The sequence below is a fragment of the Pongo pygmaeus genome, chromosome 14, assembly GCF_028885625.2.
Source record: "Pongo pygmaeus isolate AG05252 chromosome 14, NHGRI_mPonPyg2-v2.0_pri, whole genome shotgun sequence".
NCBI lineage: Eukaryota > Metazoa > Chordata > Mammalia > Primates > Hominidae > Pongo > Pongo pygmaeus.
Genome location: NC_072387.2, coordinates 115,429,816 through 115,448,307, shown reverse-complemented (window position 1 = coordinate 115,448,307; position 18,492 = coordinate 115,429,816). Strand labels below are relative to the sequence as shown.

Genomic DNA, 18,492 nt, shown 5'->3' with positions numbered 1-18,492 from the left:
TCATTCAGCTTTGGTAGAAGTTATTTCCTTGTGGTTGCATGATTGGTCTTTTTGCTGGTTGTAGTTGCAGGTCCACATTCGTTCTAGAGGCTGCCTGCAGTCCTTAGAGGTCACTCATAGTTCATTGCCATGAGGACTTTTCCAACATGGCTGCTTACTTCTTCAAGCCTGTAAGGAGATCTGGTCTCAGTTGGCCAAATCTTGTATAAGGTAACCTCATCACCGGAGTCATGTCTCATCACCTTTCCCGTGTTCCATTGGTTAGAAGTCCCAGCTCCTGCCCACATTCAAGGGAAAGGGGTTATACAAATGTGTGACCACCAAGAAGTCAAGATTATGTGGGTCACTTAGGGTCTATCTGCCACAACTACCTATTTGGATATAATTTCAAAGAAAGACTGTGAAAAAGCATAAAGAATTGTGGGAATTGCCTGAGAATTGAGGATGTTTATCCACAATGCCTGTAAGGCTTACATTAAACAAGTCTAGCTTACTGAGAAAGTTTTTAAAAATGGGTTTATATGACTTTACTTATTGGGAAAAGCTATCTGACTTGTCTTTGAGGGGAAAAATAATTTAAAAAATACAGATATAACATACTCTCTCTGCAAAACAATTCCTGGAATATGATCTAACAGAAAAGCCCAGCAGACCTGCTTCAAACCTGATGTGAACACAGAATGCTTTGAAATGAGTAAATTTAATTATTAAACCTAAGTTTTCAGGTGAGGAAACGGAAACACTGGGGTTAAGTATCTTTTGCAGAATCACACAGCTAAAGAATTTTGGAGCAGGAATTCAAATTCAGGCAGCTGGCTTCAGACCTCATGCTATTAAACCTGACATTAAACTTGACATCCATCTTACATGCAAATGTTACTCTCTCTACCAGGGAAATAACGCATTTATAAAACCCAGCTCAGATATTACTTCCAACCAACAAATTGCCTGGACACACTAAGTAATAGAGTTAATCACACCATCTTGTAAGTACTATCCACAGTATCCAGGCTCTACCACATTGTAATGCAATAGGTGTGTTCACACTGTTTGTCTCTCCTGGTGAATAGTTAATTCATCAGAGCATGACTGTGTTGTGTGTCCCATTATCCTTAGTAAATGATGTAGTGCCTTCTGCGTGGAAAGAAATTAATCTTGATGCCTTTCAAGTTCTACCCCAAACAGTCAAGCCATGTTGATTGAAAAGTAGCTTCTCAGTTTGAGAGATTACCATCACAGTATTTGAAATGAGCTTGTATCCTTGGGGACTCCATATTGAGGACATTTTCTTCATAGGATTCTAAGGTCTAATGACTCGGCCTGATCCTAACCTAATCCTTTAGAAGGCTAGAGAATAAAATTAAATATGTTTTTCACTTTTCCAGTGGAGTAAGCAGGGTTTTATTGTGCTTCTTGAATCATTGTCACACTAGTAATCTCTTCAAAAGCGAATTTGTTCTGGAAAATAATGGGTTAGAGGCCTCTGTGGAGGAATACAATAGTGGAATATTTTGAAATAATTGTAAAGCAAAACAGATAATTGTGTTTTCAAGCTCTTTGAAATATATACGTAAGATGTTATGTGCCTGAGGTTGAACAAAAAGATAAATAGTTATAGTCATTACCCAATAATGTACCAATTATAAATAGCATTGTGTGTACATGTCCTCTATTATAAAATCAGAACGGGATGAAAAAGATTATAATCACGTTAATAATTTGATTTGCTTCATTCATCTTTTGAGTTATCTTTTCATAAAATTAGATACTGTGTTGTTTCCTTCTGGAAGGTAGAACGGTACATGTGAGGAGAATGTTTTCATGTTAATCAATGCTGACAAGAATATTACACTTAAAAAAAAAACAGAAGGCAGGCAGGTTGGGGGTTGGAGGACAGACAAATGAAGAAGACCAGAGTGAAATTATTAGTTGCCAGAAATATATCTATTGACTTTTTACGTTTTTAGAAGTACCTCTGTTAGCTTCCCAAAATACAGCTGTTTACAGTGATTGATAAGTTCCCATGCTTTTAAGTTTATTCATATCCATTAGTTCTGCCTTTTTCCCCTGTTAAAAATCTGAAGCTGTCAGATTGAAGTAGCATGATCAGCTAATGTTCCTGCCAGATTCAAAGCATGTCCCCGGGGGTGGCAAAAGTATTCTAAATCTCAAAGAAATGGCTTTTTAAATGTTGCCTGTTGACACTGGTCACTCCATTTGCTGTATCAGAAATGTTGAAATAAATATCAGGCAATTATAGAAACAGGACTTTGATGATCAATTTTCTATAAATATTTTATGTTTAGCCCAAACAAAAGAAGGTATTTGGAATTCACTGTTTTATATAAGACTTTTATTTTAAAATAGTATGTAGTATATTTTCAAAATTGGTTAATTAATTTTCTAGTTTTCACTTCAAGTAATGATTATTTACTTTGTTCCCTCTAGCATTTGATTGTTTTCTTGCAAACTGTTTTTTTTTTTCTTTTTTTCTTTCTCCTGTAATAGTTTTAGAGTTTCTGCCTTAACACATTTAGGTAAATTTTGTAGGAACAAAGGGAAAAGGTATCAGGGAGAGGAAATGATTTCTAAAATGTAAATTCCAAAGACAGGGAATGTTAAAAGTGTTTGCCAGTCCTGTCTCTTACAGAGCACAGAACTCAGATGCTCTTATAAAGATACAGGATAAATCACGTCATTTCCTGCTCCATCATCAGAATATTATTATATGAATTAGATCACTTTTTTAAAAAAGAACATGGCCTTAGTACAGAACAACAGCAAAAGCCTGGGAAAGGAGAGGAGTGCACCATGAGGAATGGATGGGGAGCAGAAGCCAGTCCATTTACTGATTTGGTTCATGTGCAAAATAATTGATAAATAATTGCATATATGTGAGACTCTGGGTATTTCAAAATCAGCTGGCAAAATTGTGTTACTCCCTACCCTCTGCTGGCTTTCATGGGTTCTCTGTTCTCTTCCCTTTTCCTCCATTCTCCTCTTACCCTAATTCCTGACCACTGTAATCCAATACTCTAAAGTTTTAGGATTTGGACGATTAAGGTTACCCATGAAATTGTTTGGAAATGTAGACCTGTAATGGAGAGGGGAGACAATGAAGAAATAGAAGCTGTACGAAAATAGTCGATACTGAGGCCAGGTACCGTGGCTCATGCCTGTAATCTCAGCACTATGGGATGCCGAAGTGGGCAGATCACTGGAGGTCAGGAGTTTGAGACCAGCTGGGCCAACATGGTGAAACCTCGTCTTTACTAAAAATACAAAAATTATCCAGGCTTGGTTGTGGGCGCCTGTAATCCCAGCTACTCGGGAGGCTGGAGCAGGAGAATCACTTGAACCTGGGAGGCAGAGGTTGCAGTGAGCCAAGATCGCGCCATTGCACTCCAGCCTGGGCAACAAGAGTGAAACTCTGTCTCAAAAGAAAAATAAATAAATAAATAAATAAAATAGTCGATACTGAGACCTGGAAACTGAGAGCATTCATGAATGCTGCATCCAAAGAATATTTTGTACTATGTCTTATTCATTATACAAATCAAGCAAATAAGCACACTCTGTTGTTCACATATGACAGTATATAGGTCAGCAGGGTGAGAGAGCCGCCCAGAAATAGACATGCAATTTTGTATCAGATATTCTGGAGAGGTTTCTCTGAGGCAGTGGCATCTGAAGAATACACAGATGTTAACCAAATGAAGCAGGTGGGTTTGGGGAAAAAAGTATTCCAAGGAGAGGGGACAGGGTGCGGGACAACAAAGGAACAAGGGTGACTAGAATACTTTGATGAAGTGAAAAAAACACTCCAATGAGTGAGCGCATATGAAGAAAAGGGTGGAGAGCAGATTATTGAGGTCCATTTAGATCATGTTTTAGATCCTGGACAGCATCCTTAAAATAATAAGGAGCCATTAAAAGTTTGAAGAAGGGCAATGACATGTTCCAATTTGCTTTTTTACAAGACCACTCTGACTTCTGCCTGGAGTAGCATATAAAAGGGCTAAGCACGATACCAGGTGGCACATAGGAGTTTAAGTGGCTCTTGTTGAAATAAGGTGACGGGGATGGGAGTGGATTTGTTTCCTAGGCTGCTACAACAGAGTACTGTGAATGGAGTAGCTTAAAATAACAGAAATCTACTCTCTCCCAGTTTGGGATGAAGGTTTCAGCAGGACATGCTCTCTCTAAAGACTTTAGGGGAAAATCTGTTCAATGTCCTTCTCTTAGCTTCCAGTGTTGCTGGCAATCCATGGAGCTCCTTGCTTGTTGGACATATCACTCCATCATCATGGTGTTCTTCCTGTATGTCTTCACCTTCTCTTCTCCGTGTATGTCTGCCTCTGTGCCTCATCTCCTCTTCCAACAAGGACCCCAGTCATAATGGAATACAGCCACTCTAATGACCTCATTTTCACTGATTACATCTGCAAATATCCGATTTCTAAATAAGGTCATATTCATAGGTATTGCGGATTAGGACTGAAATATATCTTTCTTGGGGATATAGTTTAACCCCAAACAGGGGATTATTGAAAGGAAGTGAGATGAGGGGTAGTGGAAAGAAACCATGTAAAGGTTTTAAAATATATTTTTGATGGTAGACTCAACAGGACTTCATGATTAAGTCTGAGTTTAGGGATGGAAGCAGAGTCGTGGTTGACTTCCAGGTTTCTTCCAGATGATGATGTCATTTGTTGAGACACAAAATCCAACGGATCAAGTAAGTGGTGGGTTGAGCATGGGTTCATTTTTTGACATGCCAAGTTTGATCTGTCTGTGAAATTTTTATGTGGAGCTGTAGATTTGGTGGTTAAAAATGCTTTTGGAATTCAAATGAGAGATTTGAGTTGGAGAGATAAGTGTGGGAGTCATTTCTATTCAAATGATCATCAAAGCTATGCAAGTAGATAACTTTCCTCAACCAGATAATGTTTAGGCAGAATAGAAGAAATCCTGACATCAACATTCAACATTTTAAAAGACAATGTGGACTATTTCAGACTAACACGAACAAAGAGGACCAGGCTGACCCTGCCATAAGAAAAACAAACCATCAAGAAACAGACAGGACGTTTGAAATGATGGTTTTAGAGACAAAAAACACCAGGCAGCCAAGGACAGAAAAATAAGCAAACACATTGAGCCCAACAATTGCCTGAGATTACCTAAGTTCAGGTAAAAGACAAGATTGTCTGCTTTCAATATTTCTATTTAATTTGATATTGAAATTTTCATTCATAGTAGTAAGGCAGGAATAAATAAAAGGCATCCAAATTGGATAGGAAGAAATAAACTGGTTTTATCTGTAGACAATATCATAAACTATATAAATAACTATGAAATATACAAAAAGGTATAAGAGCTAATGCATGATTTTAGTGAGGTTTCAAAATTCAAATTTAATATATAACATTAAAATCACTTGATACAAGAGCAAAGAACAATCTGTTACAAGAGCAAAGAACAATATGTAATTGAATTTTAAAAAATGGTACTTATAATAGCAAAAAAATAAAATACTTCCAGATAAATCTGACAAAATTTGTGAAAGTTTCACACAGTTAAAAATAGAAAACACTAAGGAAAAATTGATGATTACCTAAATAAATGCAGAAAGATACATTTTTAATTGGTTGGAAGATAATATTCTTAAGATGTCAGTTGTCCCCAAATTCATCTATAGCTTCCATGTAATCCCAGCAGGCTACATTGTAGAAATTGACAAGCTGAATTTAAAATTCCTATGTAAATGCAGAAGAATTATTGTAGCTGTAACACTTTTCTAAAAGAACAAAACTGGGAATAAGTATATTTTTAAGACAGGTATTAGCATTAAGATAGACAAATCAATAGGATAAAATAGAAAGTAAAAAAAAAATATCTATACATATATGGACAACTGATTTTGGCCAAGGGGCAAAGGAAACTTGTTGGGAGAATAGCAATATCATATTTTCAACAAATGATGTTGGAACATCTGGGTATTCATTACAAAACAGTTAATCTTTGATCCATATTTAAAATTTAACTCAAGTTGGATTATAGATGTTAGTGTAAAATCTTAAGCTATAAAACTCATGGAAGAAAACATATGAGACTATCTGTGTCAATTAGTGTTAAGTAAAGATGTATTAGATGCAACAGAACAAAACATGATCCATGCAAGAATAAATGTGATAAATTGGACTTCATCAAAATTAAACAATCTCAACAACAAAAAATAACAAAGAAATGAAAAAGAGCTTCTGCTCTTTAAAAGTCATTATTAAGGGAATTAAAGGACAATTCTCCATGGTATACAAGAAAAGATTTACAAAGGATATATCTAATGTAAGATTTGTATCCAGGAAGTATAAAGAAACCTCAATACTCAATAAGAGAAAAAAAAAATAATAAAAAATGAGCAAAAGCTTTAGCAGACCACTGAAAAAAAATGGGTAGAGAATATTCATATGAAAAGATGCTCAATATCATTAGTTATTAGGAAAATGCAAATGAAAGCATAATGAGATAACACTGCACACTTTTTTAAAAGTCTAAAACTAAAAATGCTGACCATACCAAGTGTTGGTGAGAATATGGAGAAACTAGAACACTCATATCCTGTCTGTAGGAATGCAAAATGGTTAAATTACTTTGAAAAACAATAATGAAGCAGATTCCTTAAATAAAGGGTGATCTATCCAACTACTATTAGATCTATTCAATTGATCTAGGTATTTACCCATGGAAGTAAAAGCATATGTTCATTATAAGACTTCTATGCAAATTATCACGTATTTACTTACAGCAGCTGAAACCTGGAAACAACTCTAATGCTCGTCAACAGAGGAATGGACGGATAAAGAAACTGTGATGCATGGAATACGACTCAACAAAGGTGAGCCTAAAAATAATTATACTGAGTAAAAGAATCCAAACAAAATAGAGCAAACACTGTGCCATCCTGTTTATACCTTACTCCAGTAAATGCAAACTAATACACAATGACAAAAATTACTTATTTGAGAACTGGGGAGAGGAAGGAGAGGGAAAGGGGTAGATAAAGAAAAGAGGAGAGATTAAAAGGAGCATAAGAAAACTTCAGAGAATAATAGGTTTGCGGTAAACGTTACTGTGGTAATGTTTTTAGGGTATATTCACATGTAAAAACTTATTCAATTATACATTTTAAATATGTACAGTTTAGTGTGTCAGTTATGCCTCTGTAAAGTTGATTTTTAAAAAAGTTCCTATTTCCAAGTTCACAATTTCGTTTGAACTCTTAAAAACTGGCCAGGCGCAGTGGCTCACGCCTGTAATCCCAGCACTTTGAAGGGGTGAAGCAGGCAGATCACGATGTTAGGAGTTTGACACCAGCCTGAACAACACGGTGAAACCCTGTCTCTACTAAAAATATAAAAAGTAGCCAGACGTGGTGGTGGGCACCTGTAATTCCAGTTACTCAGGAGGCTGAGTTAGGAGAATCTCTTGTACCCGGGAGGCGGAGGTTGCAGTAAGCCATGATCACGCCACTGCACTCCAGCCTGGGTGACAGAGTGAGATTCCATCTCAAAAAAACAACAACAACAACAAAAAACTTACATCAAGATCAAAGTGGAGGAGGTGGCAAAAGAGACTGAGAAAAAGAGCAGAGTGATAGAGAATAAGAAATGAGAGCTCCCACAGAAGCTAAGAGTAGGAACCACACAGTCCTTCCTCATGCTACTTAGAAGTTAAAAAAAAATGAGAATTAAAAAATGCCATTTGATTCAGAAGTAACATTATGGACTAATGAAAAGGAATTTAGTAAAATAAGGCATGAGACAAAAGAAAGTAGGTTGACTGAGAAATGATGAAATAGAGGTAGCAAGTAATATGGTTTGGCTGTATCCCTACCCGTATCTCATCTTGAATTGTAGTTTCCAGAATCCCCACGTGTCATGGGAGGGACCCAGTGGGAGGTAACTGAATCATGGGGGCAGGTCTTTCCTGTGCTGTTGTCGTGATAGTGAATAAGTCTCATGAGATCTGATGGTTTTATAAAGGGGAATTTTTCTGCGCAGGCTCTGTCTCTTGACGGCTGCCATATAAGTCCCTTTGCTCTTCCTTCATCTTCTGCCATAATTGTAAGGCCTTCCCAGCCATGTGGAAATGTGAGTCAATTAAACCTCTTTCCTTTGTCTCAGGTATGTCTTTATTAGCAGCGTGAGAACAGACTAATACGGCAAGTATAAAAAGCATTAAAGGTTTGTCTTCTAAAGGAAGAGAGGAGAGTAGAGAGAGAGATTGTTAGCTGAAGGGTAAAGGATTCTTGTTATTAAGATGTCAGAGCCTAGAACATATTTAAATACTGATGAGAAGGATACAAGAGAAAGAGAAAATTTGAATCAATAGTTTGTTTCCACTATCACAGAAAAGGATGAGATCCAGAGGTTTGGTAGAGGAATGCGTTTTCCTCATTGGAGAGATAAGAGCAGATGGGATTGAATGCTGGATCCTAAGGGTGGGATATTATTAAGGGAGTCTGTTTTTTATGGCTCTTATTTTCTCTTTGATCTTGGCAGAAAGGATGTCTGCCAAGATTTAAGGGTTTGGACAGGAGGATCAGAGTTTTAGTGAATAAAAACATATACGAAATAGCCACTTCAGAGAGTGGGACAGACAGTATGTGTTTTAGTTTAGACCAGAGTCCCTGGAGTTATAGGGAGTTTGAATTCAAATCCTAGCTCCTCCATTCACCTGTGGTACTGTGAACAACTAACAGAACCAAGTTAAGACCCCAAATCTTCTTTAAAGTGGGATGATAATGGCATGTTCATCATAGACTTCTTGGGAGTAATAAATGAAATACTTTAGTTCAACTATTTTCACAGGTCCTGACACTGGGTTTTGAATAAATTGTGCCCAAGACTATTGCTATTATAAAGCAAAATGAAAAAACACAATGGCCCAATTAATATGTTTCCAAGGAGTTCAATACTAAGAAGAAGAATATTGTTGGAAATGGAGATCCACATTATTAGGTTAACATGTGGAGATCTTGCTCAAAGAGGAGGCTGGTTTAGATGCTGTGATAATTTTAGATGTCAAATGGACTGGATTACGGAAATACCTAGAGAACTGGTAAAGCAAGACTTTTGGTGTTTCTGTGAGGATGTTTCCAGAAGACTTTGGCATCTGCATCAGTGGACTGAGTGAGGAAGATCCCTTCTCACTGTGGGCAGGTGCCGTCTCATCAGCTGATGGCCCGGATGGAACAATAAGATAGAGGAAGGAATATGTGTGTCTCTCCTTCTTAGGGCTGGAACTTACTCTTCATTCCCTGCTCTTGGACAACAGAACTCTACTTTTTGGACTCTAGGACTTACACTAGCACCCCACTTCCCATAGCCAAGTTCTTACTCCTTAGATCTTGGTCTAAGAGTTACACGATTGGCTTCCAGGGCCACACTACTCCATGCCAGGACCTCCAGCTTGCAGATGGCTTGTCTGGAGGCTTTTCAGTCTCTATAATCACATGAGCCAATTCTCCTAACAGATGCTATCTATCTGTCTATCTATCTATCTATCTATCTATCTATCTATCTATCTATCTATCATCTATCTATCTATCTGTCCATCCATCCATGTATCTATCATCTATATCTATCCTATTGGTTCTGTCTAGAGAACCCTAACACAGTTGCCAGCAAACCAAAACCAAGTAGCAAATGTCTACCATTGACATTCCTCTCCGTCCTTAATGACTCTTAGGAACTAAAAACACATGTAAAATTCCATGTAATACACAAGCCAGAAAAGGTAAAATATTGTATCTTCTAGTTCACATAGCTCATTTCACTATCACAATCTACCATTATTCAAATACTGATTTAGAAAATGACAGCCTCCAAAAGACTAAAATCATCAATTTTTACTTAGAAGAAAAAGAAATGAAATTTTAATGACAGTGAATTTTAATCTTACTATTTCAATTTATAAGATGTGACTGGCTGAAAATTTTTATGTACTAAAATGATAAACACTATGTGTTATTAAATATTTTGTCATTGAAAAATGACCTATTATTCTGACCTATTTTATTTTCAGGGGTACTTATAGATAAAGGAGTTTATAAAGGCTTCTGCTAAAGAAGACATCAGAGAAAATGTCTTCCAATTGATTTATCTTGCTTTATATCTGAGCGTCTTGACTCCAACTGTATTGAAATTAAAAATAATTTTTTTTAAATGGCAGAGACTCTGATTTGTCCTATGCCCCTTCTTCTAAATTCCAAGAGTCTATGTGAACTCTTTCTATGAGTTTCTTAAAATTCACGAAAGTAGTCTCTACTGGTTTAAATGGTGTCCCCTCAAAAGTTGTGTCATTTCCAGAACCCCAGAATGTGCCCTTATTTGGAAATAGGGTCATTGTGGATGTACTTAGTTAAGATGAGGTAATGCTAGAGTAGAGTGGGCTCTACATCCAATATTGCTGGTGTCTTTCTAGGAGGAGGAGCAGAGCCACAGGGAATGGTGACCTTGTGAAGACAGAGGTAGAGATTGATTGATGTGACTGCCAGCCAAGGAAGGTGGTGCATTGCTGGCCACCACCAGGAGGTCGGAGAGAAGCCTGGCACAGATTCTTCGTCCAGTGGGAACCAGCCTGTGTGTCAATTTCAGACTTCTACCCTCCAGAACTGTGAGACAATAAATTGCCTAAAACTGGTTTAAGCCACTTGGTTTGCAATAGTGTATTATGTCAGCCCTAAAAAGCTAATACAAAGCCCTAAAGAATTTCAATAAAGGTGACAGGAAATATAGATCACAGACAATACTGATAGGACCTTCTAGCATTCTTACACTTCTGTAATGTTTGTTGCTCTTTCGGTCTTTCCTATTTTCTTTTATTGTGATTGGCAAAAATCCCTTGAAAAAACCAAGAAACAATATGAACAGAAACAAAGCTATGTACTTGTTTTGGGAAGTAACCTCAAATGGAATGATGGGGGCTGTGTTCCAAAAGGTGAGGAGAAATTTACAGTGGAGATAAAGAGATAAAGATAAATGGTCCTGTGCACCACTGAATTCTGAGAACTCTGAACAAAACCTAAGTATATGTTAGTGCCCAGTGAATAGTTGTTGAATGAATGGATGAATCAACAAATAAATGAATTGATGAGATAATCAATCTGAGACAAAAAGCAACGCAAATGAGTAGACAAGAGTGGGTTAGTTTGACTAAAAATTGAAGATCACTCATTTTTTCAACCAACAAGTAAGTGAGCATCTGCTATTTGCCAGGCATGGGTATTGGTGTTTGGCATAATGAAATGGCAAAGCAAAGTCCTACTGTCAAGGAACGTAGACTCTTGGAATTTAGAAGAAGGCATAGGACAAATCAGAGTTTCTGCCATTTAAAAAATTATTTTTAATTGCAATACAGTTGGAGTCAAGATGCTCAGAAATAAAGCAAGATAAACCAATTGGTTTAAAATATCTTTCACACTACCCTTCCATGGAAAGTGCAGAGAAGGGTCTAGTCTCTAAATGTAGGCAACTGGAGACTCCCTTTTCCTATATTCCTTTAAACCCTATGCCGCAAAACGTGTAATCAAGTCTATTCTTGAACAGAAAAGAACACAGTGCCCTTTCTCTTTGTAATTTTATATAAGCCCCTAAGAAAAGCTGCTATTGTCCTAGTTTGTGAAAGTACAAATGGGTGAGTATGCATCTGCTCTGTTCAGTTGGAAAATTAGCACAGGTTTCAGCACTCCTCCATACCAATTGACTATTGAACGTGTACTAAGGGAAGCTTCTGTACAGACCAGTAAACCACACAATTGCAGAAATCCTCTAATTAAAGAAACACACCGTAATCTTCCTGGTGAATCTGAAGAAAAGGTTTTTTAGAAAAGTACATCTGTATAAGGCACATTTCTATAAAAAACAATCCTTTTTCATTGAAGTGCAGCTGTATTGTTAGATGTTGTTCTAAGAAAACTCAGCTTAAAATTTCTTATGGGCTGCTTTGGCTTAAAATAATTGCCTAACTAGATGGTCACAAATGACCAAGAAACCAAATGTATTTCATAGTATTAACTATCATTACAGACTGTTAAATAACACTGCACAGTAGAGATGTTTTGAAAAATATTTTAAATGATAGATTCCATCTTGGTTTGAGGCAAAGTCTTAACCATAACAAGTTAAATAAAATTTTAATGAAATTTTACAAGCAAAATAATTAATGTTCAAGACGTAGAATCATGCCTTTTGGAAATGACTCTCATGATGTTCTAATATTTTAAAAACTATGTGCCTATTTTTAGGAATTAAATTGCTCTAGTAGATACCTGATAAATATCTATCTCAGAAATCATGTTTTTCTGTCATAAGTAAATTTTTTAAATGTTTTGGTTTATAGGTTGTTTTGCTCTGTCACCCAGGCTGGAGTGCAGTGCTGTGATCTCGGCTCACTGAATACTCTCCTTTCTGGGTTCAAGGGATCCTCCCTCCTCAGCTTCCCAAGAAGCTGGGACTACAGGCATGCACCAATATGTCTGGCTAATTTTTAAATTCTTTGTAGAGATGGCGTCTAGGTTTCCCTGGTTGGTCTTGAACTCCTGGGCTCAAGCAATCCTCCTGCTTTGGCCTTCCAAAGTGTGGGATTGCAAGCATGAGCCACTATGCCTGGTTAGTTTCTAATTTTTACATTCAGTTCATTTTTATGTGACTGGCATTTGTGTAGGATTATTTTTATAACCAATATGTTTTAGGTATGTAACCCAGAAGTAAATCACGAATTAATCTGCACTGGAGGAAGTATAATTTAGGGAGAGTAGAAATTCTATTTGATAGACTGCACCAAAGGTAAGGTGTCACAGCCTTGAAGAGCCTCAGTGACTTTGGGAATAACAAGCACCAAGACTGACCTTCCAGATCCAAGGTCTGGTGGCAGGATGGTTTTCATTTCCGTCTGTTGGAGGTCTCAGCTTCTGACATAAAGGCCTGCTTTACACAAAATGAGCCTGATTGAAAGATGTAAGCCACCAGGTTAGAGAGGGCACTACAGGAGGCAGACAGGAGAAAGTAAGAGAAGAGTGATGTTGTTCTTCCACTAGCTTGTGGCTACTAACACATTTCATCAGAAAGTTGCTGAGGATTCCTCAGAACAATTTACAGAGATAACTGTAAGCAGCAGAGGGCTATGAAAACGCTCATGGGTGCTGACAGGAGCCCCTGGTGGGTGGTGGGTTGGGAATACAGGGGCTCTGCAGCGGGTGAAGGAACTGTGCTTGACACCAACCAATGGGAGCCTGGAGAAACTGAGGCAGGGACTGGAATCGTGCTGAGACTCAAACGTTTTGAGTTAGAGTACTCACCAGCTACTCTAACTCAATCATACGCCTTGGGTATAAGGAAATTAGGAAAAATTGGAACTGTGGCTGGCCCCAAATTTCATGCCCTATTTATAGCCATCCATCAGATTTAGAATGAGGTAAAGGAAGGATTCTTGTTATTATTTTCTAAAATATCCACCTCATTTTTTACACCCACATCATAAATCACCAAGAGGGAGAATTAGGCCTGTGGACCTCCCTTTTTGTAGTACCTCATATGTGATTTCTTTTTTTTTACAGATTCATGTTTTTTGGTACAAATGAATGTTTTATAAGGAAAAGTCTTTTTTGTTGTTGTTGTTTTTATTCTCTATAAAAATACCTCTGGGTGAAAGTTGTTAAGAAAGCTAATTATTGTATCTTTACATGACTCTAAATTTGGTCTATTTAAAAGTCAAAACATAGACAATTGGAAATGACTTTCTCCTTTCAGTACTGAAGTTGAGAGGGAGAAGGAAAAAAAGTGAGAAATTCCAGTGCCTGGATATTCCCAGGCTAATTTCTAGACAAGTGAGTTTTGATAAGTTGAAGTTTCAGATAAGAATTTCTTTTTTCTTCTCTCATTGGTTTTCCCAAATCGTGAGTAAAAATGTCTCTGAAAGAGTCTGAAAAAATATATATTAATGTGGAGAATTATTTACATAAAATTTTAATAAACTAGTATGAGAATGAGACTCTCCAATAAATATTATTTAGAGTTATTTTAATAGTCCTCTCCCCTATCATAACCCATTTAAAAATGTGGGTATATATATATGTGTCTGCATTCATAAAATTTAGTGTGCAGTTCTTAGTTTTTCTTTATGCAAAACACACAAAATAAATGTGAATAATTGAAACCATTACACAGACATTTTTCCTCCCAAGTTCTGTAAATAGATATTCCAATAAAGACCCTACCAACACCTTACTTTTTGTCTTAACTATAATTGAGAGTATTTACATATTAAACTTTTTAAATAAAAATGATTGGATTTCAAATTGCCTTAAAGATTCATAATGTAATATTCTTCACCCTAAATCACCCAGATTATTTCTAATTTTTTCTTTATTTTTCCTTCATAAATACAGCCTTTGATTGATCTAATTTAGTGGAATTGATGAATCTGAGATATTTTTACCTTCCCACATTACAGCATGCCGTGTAATGAAAACTTACTTTGCTGCTCAAATGTATCAAACACAGTTTCTGTGGTCAAGTTCTTCTCCTTTTCTAAATTTGCTTAGAGGATCTCATAAGACGTAACTCCTCTGACAAGGGAACCATTTTAGCACCAACACTACAAAAGCTTCTGTGTTCCTAAGGGAAAGATCCTTTCCTGAATTAAATTTAACCTCTTTAGTACTCCCATTTAGCCACCTGATAAATCCACTTGAGCTATCTTTTGGGGAGAGAGAGGTACCTGGGAACAATAACACTTCCTTTTTGAACACTTTAATAAAGCTTTGTGAGATTTCAAGATGAAAGATAATGTGTAATGCTGATAGTGCCCTCCAAGGCTCTGCATTCATGGATCCAATTACATTTTTTGTCATGGTAAAAGCCACAGTGAATATATTAAATGAGAGTGTGGTTTAAGAATGAAGGCCCAGGAGTCTGGGGATCTGGTTTCTAAGGCTGACTTAACTTCTGCTTTCTTATCTCACTAGGAGTATGCAGTTTAACATCTTTACCTTAGTGTCTCTTTCCATAAAGTGCCCAGTAAATATCTGAGAAATTCTTTTAAAATGACAGTGCAAATTGCCATTTAGTATCACCTTGGAATGTCTAGAAAAAATGAGGCGAGTGTTCGTTCAGAAAGGGAAATAAAATCTTCTGCTTAATTTCAGATTTATCATCAAGTTTGTCTTTTACTTTTTAAAAGTCATGAGATTTCCAGAAGAGGAATGACATTTTCAAAGCCTTAAGGACACTTGTGAAAACACTCCTTCAACTATTCTTTATTTCTCACCAAAATTTTGACTCTGGCTTTTCTCCAACTTCCTCTCTTCCCCAATTCCCAATTCCAACTTGAAAAGGGTAATTGCAACCTTAACTTTTTCCATTCTGGAGTATTTTCTTGCAGCCGATTTGTTTCATATAATTGTAAATTTATGCATATCAGATTTTGTTTTAGATACACATGATTGCTGGCTTTAGTCAGTCAATCCCCAAACCCTTAAACTGATTAATTTCACTGTGAAATAATTGTTTATGAATTTGTAGCATTATCTGACTTTATTTTAAAATGTAGGTTGACAGAACATTGTCATTTATTGATTAATCTATTGCCCTTTGCCTTGAGATAATCTTGAAGAAGCAGAATAGTGCCATTAGTAAGACAACATCTATGTATTACAAACGATCATGTTCTTAAAATACACACGCACACACACACACACGCACACACACGTGCACGCACACACACACACTTTCTAGTAATAAGCAGTGTTTCGAGTAAAATCTTTTGAAAGATGTTTAGCAAATCGAAACAATTTCTGTCTTCCTATGTGATGCCTGCAATTATATGGCTTAGATATTTATTGAAGGACTTGGGAAACATCATAGTCCCATTGGCATTATTCTCAATATATCAAAGATTCATTCAGTATAAATAAATAATTTCATTACTTATAATAATAAAAGTTATCATGGAAAATTTTATAACCTAATAAATAGGATGTCATAGAAATATTCAACACAGATAAATAAAATATTTACATAGTTTAAATTAGACCATCTGTTATAGAATGGTACAGTCTAACTCTCTGGCCAGGTAAGCTTCTAGCATGAAACTTCACACAATCGTACCTACAATATATTCTTGCCTAATTCCTTGTTCCAAAGGAAAGTTTGATAAGGAAGTTGAATAATTTAGCTTCCTTTTAGAGATGGTAGAGCTTATTTAAGTAGCTTTCCTGTAGTACAAAAAGATTAGGCAGCTCTGATTGGAACTCTAGATTGAAAACGAGTAGAAATAACCTCTTATAGAACACATCTAAATTTAACTTTGCTTCACACTAATAAACTATAGCCTCTACTACTTTATAGACAGATTATAGCTCATCAGTATGACTAAAAATCACTGTGGAATTACTCTGTAATAGTTCTGTTGCTATGCCTATAAATATAATTTCAGTGAGTGACTTTTCCATTTTCTAGCTGCTTGGCTATACTTTTTTTGCGTGGCAAACGAAAGGGCTTTAGGAATATGGTAAATGACAAATTTAAATAGCCTCAGATAAAACATGAAAGTCAACATTAAATTATTTGGTTAAAAATTATTTTCAGAAGAATTTTAAAAAATAATATTTTGCAATTGATTTTAACTTAATGTTTATACTATTCTAAAAAGGTAAAAAAATGCAATGTTGCTTATTCTCGTTAAGCCTAACATAAAGAAAATAAAAGCATTATTTAGGAGAAAAAGTCCCATTACCTAAGTGAATACATAATTAAATAATTATCATCAGAGGCAAAAGAAAGATAGATAGCATCAGATATTGTAGCTTGGTAGACCTTCAGTACTAGGGGATCAAACAGTTGAAAATAATCCGGGAAACAGTTTTAAGTGTTTTATATTTAAAACACCTACACACACACACACACACACACACACACACACACACGTAGGCCGTGTGAAATTTACATTGTTCCTTTCCCATGTTGTTGTGCATGGGCAGGCTTATTTTTCACATATTTCCCTCTCAATAGCCTTGGGGTTCTAAAGAGAGACACAGCGTTATCACCCAAGATGCTTGACAAAGATGGGTATTTTGAGGGTGATCCAGATTTACTGATGATATGAGGTGAGGCCTGGAAATCTGAAAATTTAACAAACTTTCCTAGTAATTTTTATAAACAACAAAATTCGAGAAAAACTACCACATGAGAAAATATGAAGAAGCCAGTGGATACTTTTTAAAAAGTGTTAAAATGGTTCCTATGTAATAGACAAATGATTTCTGAGCTAGAGAAAAATTCAACATGAAGTATAATCTAATATTAAAAAGCCTAGAGAAGTTGCTTTCATAAGTTCCAAGATTAGCATTTAGCTTTCTCCTGGTTAAAAGTTTAAAATGAGGAAGATACATCCTCTGCATAGGGCTGAGGAAGGTAAGAGACCCAAGGACATAATAATCTCTGTAATTGCCTCTGTGCCATTTCCAAATAGCCGTCCTCATGCCTTCTCTTCCATCCTTCTTTCCTTGTTACCTTCTCTCTTCCTTCTTCTCTCTGTCTCCTTTGCTGCAACAGTATTTAAGTGCATATATAATACATATCAACTCTATCACATCTTTTAACATACATGTTGGTTTAATGATTGTGGAGCGATTGTAGGAATTGTCCATTTTACTTTTCAGAGGTTTTTGGTTAAGACAAAATTCCCTCAGAGACTCAAATGTCATCTGTTGATTGAAATATACATCTGTGTTTTGAGATTAAGCCCAAATGAAGGGTGGCTTCTCTCTCTGGATCGGACTATACTTTGAGTCATTTAGTTACAGTAAAACAAAAATATCAAAATGGCAAGAAAAAATTAACTGTGGTGCCTCATTCTTCATTCCTCATGAAATGGATTGCCTATACCATACTTAATGCGTAGCCTTTCCAAAGCTCCAAACCTCACAATGAAATGTTCCTCTCGTCCTTTCCCTGATTGAGTGTTGGGAAGATTCCTTTTCCCTGTCAAGGGGCCTTTCCTCCTGTGCTGACCACAAGGTAGTTTTTTGAGGGGATCTTAAGTTATATTAGTATTTTATGAGATCTTAGATAGGGTTAAATAATTCCTCTTACTTTGGTGTGGAAAGAGAACGGAGTGTGATAGTGAATGCCGGGAAAAGTTGTGAAAGACTGTGAAATGAGCTGTAAAGATTACTAAATCACCTGACCAGCAGAGTCTTCCAAGATTTCTCTGCCTTTCATCATCTTTGAGCTATTTTGCAACTTTGTGAAATTTTTAAAATATGATATAAATGCAATTGACTTTCTTCCAGAAAAATGCAAAGTGATTGTGTCCAGTGAAAATGCTATGGATTATTGCTCTGTGAATCGACCAGTTTTACCTATAGATGATTTTAAATTTGCCTTTGAATCGGTTGTAACATCTTATTGTTTCTCTTATTAATCC

At 36.3% G+C, this 18,492-nt stretch overlaps 1 protein-coding gene across 1 annotated transcript; it reads right to left on the bottom strand.

The window, feature by feature from the left end:
- DAOA (D-amino acid oxidase activator) lies at positions 1-17,545 on the bottom strand. The gene is given in 3 exon segments (XM_054446502.1): positions 1-113; positions 116-277; positions 17,458-17,545. Coding segments are annotated over 3 exon segments (363 nt in total).
- Between the last annotated feature and the right edge of the window lie 947 nt (positions 17,546-18,492).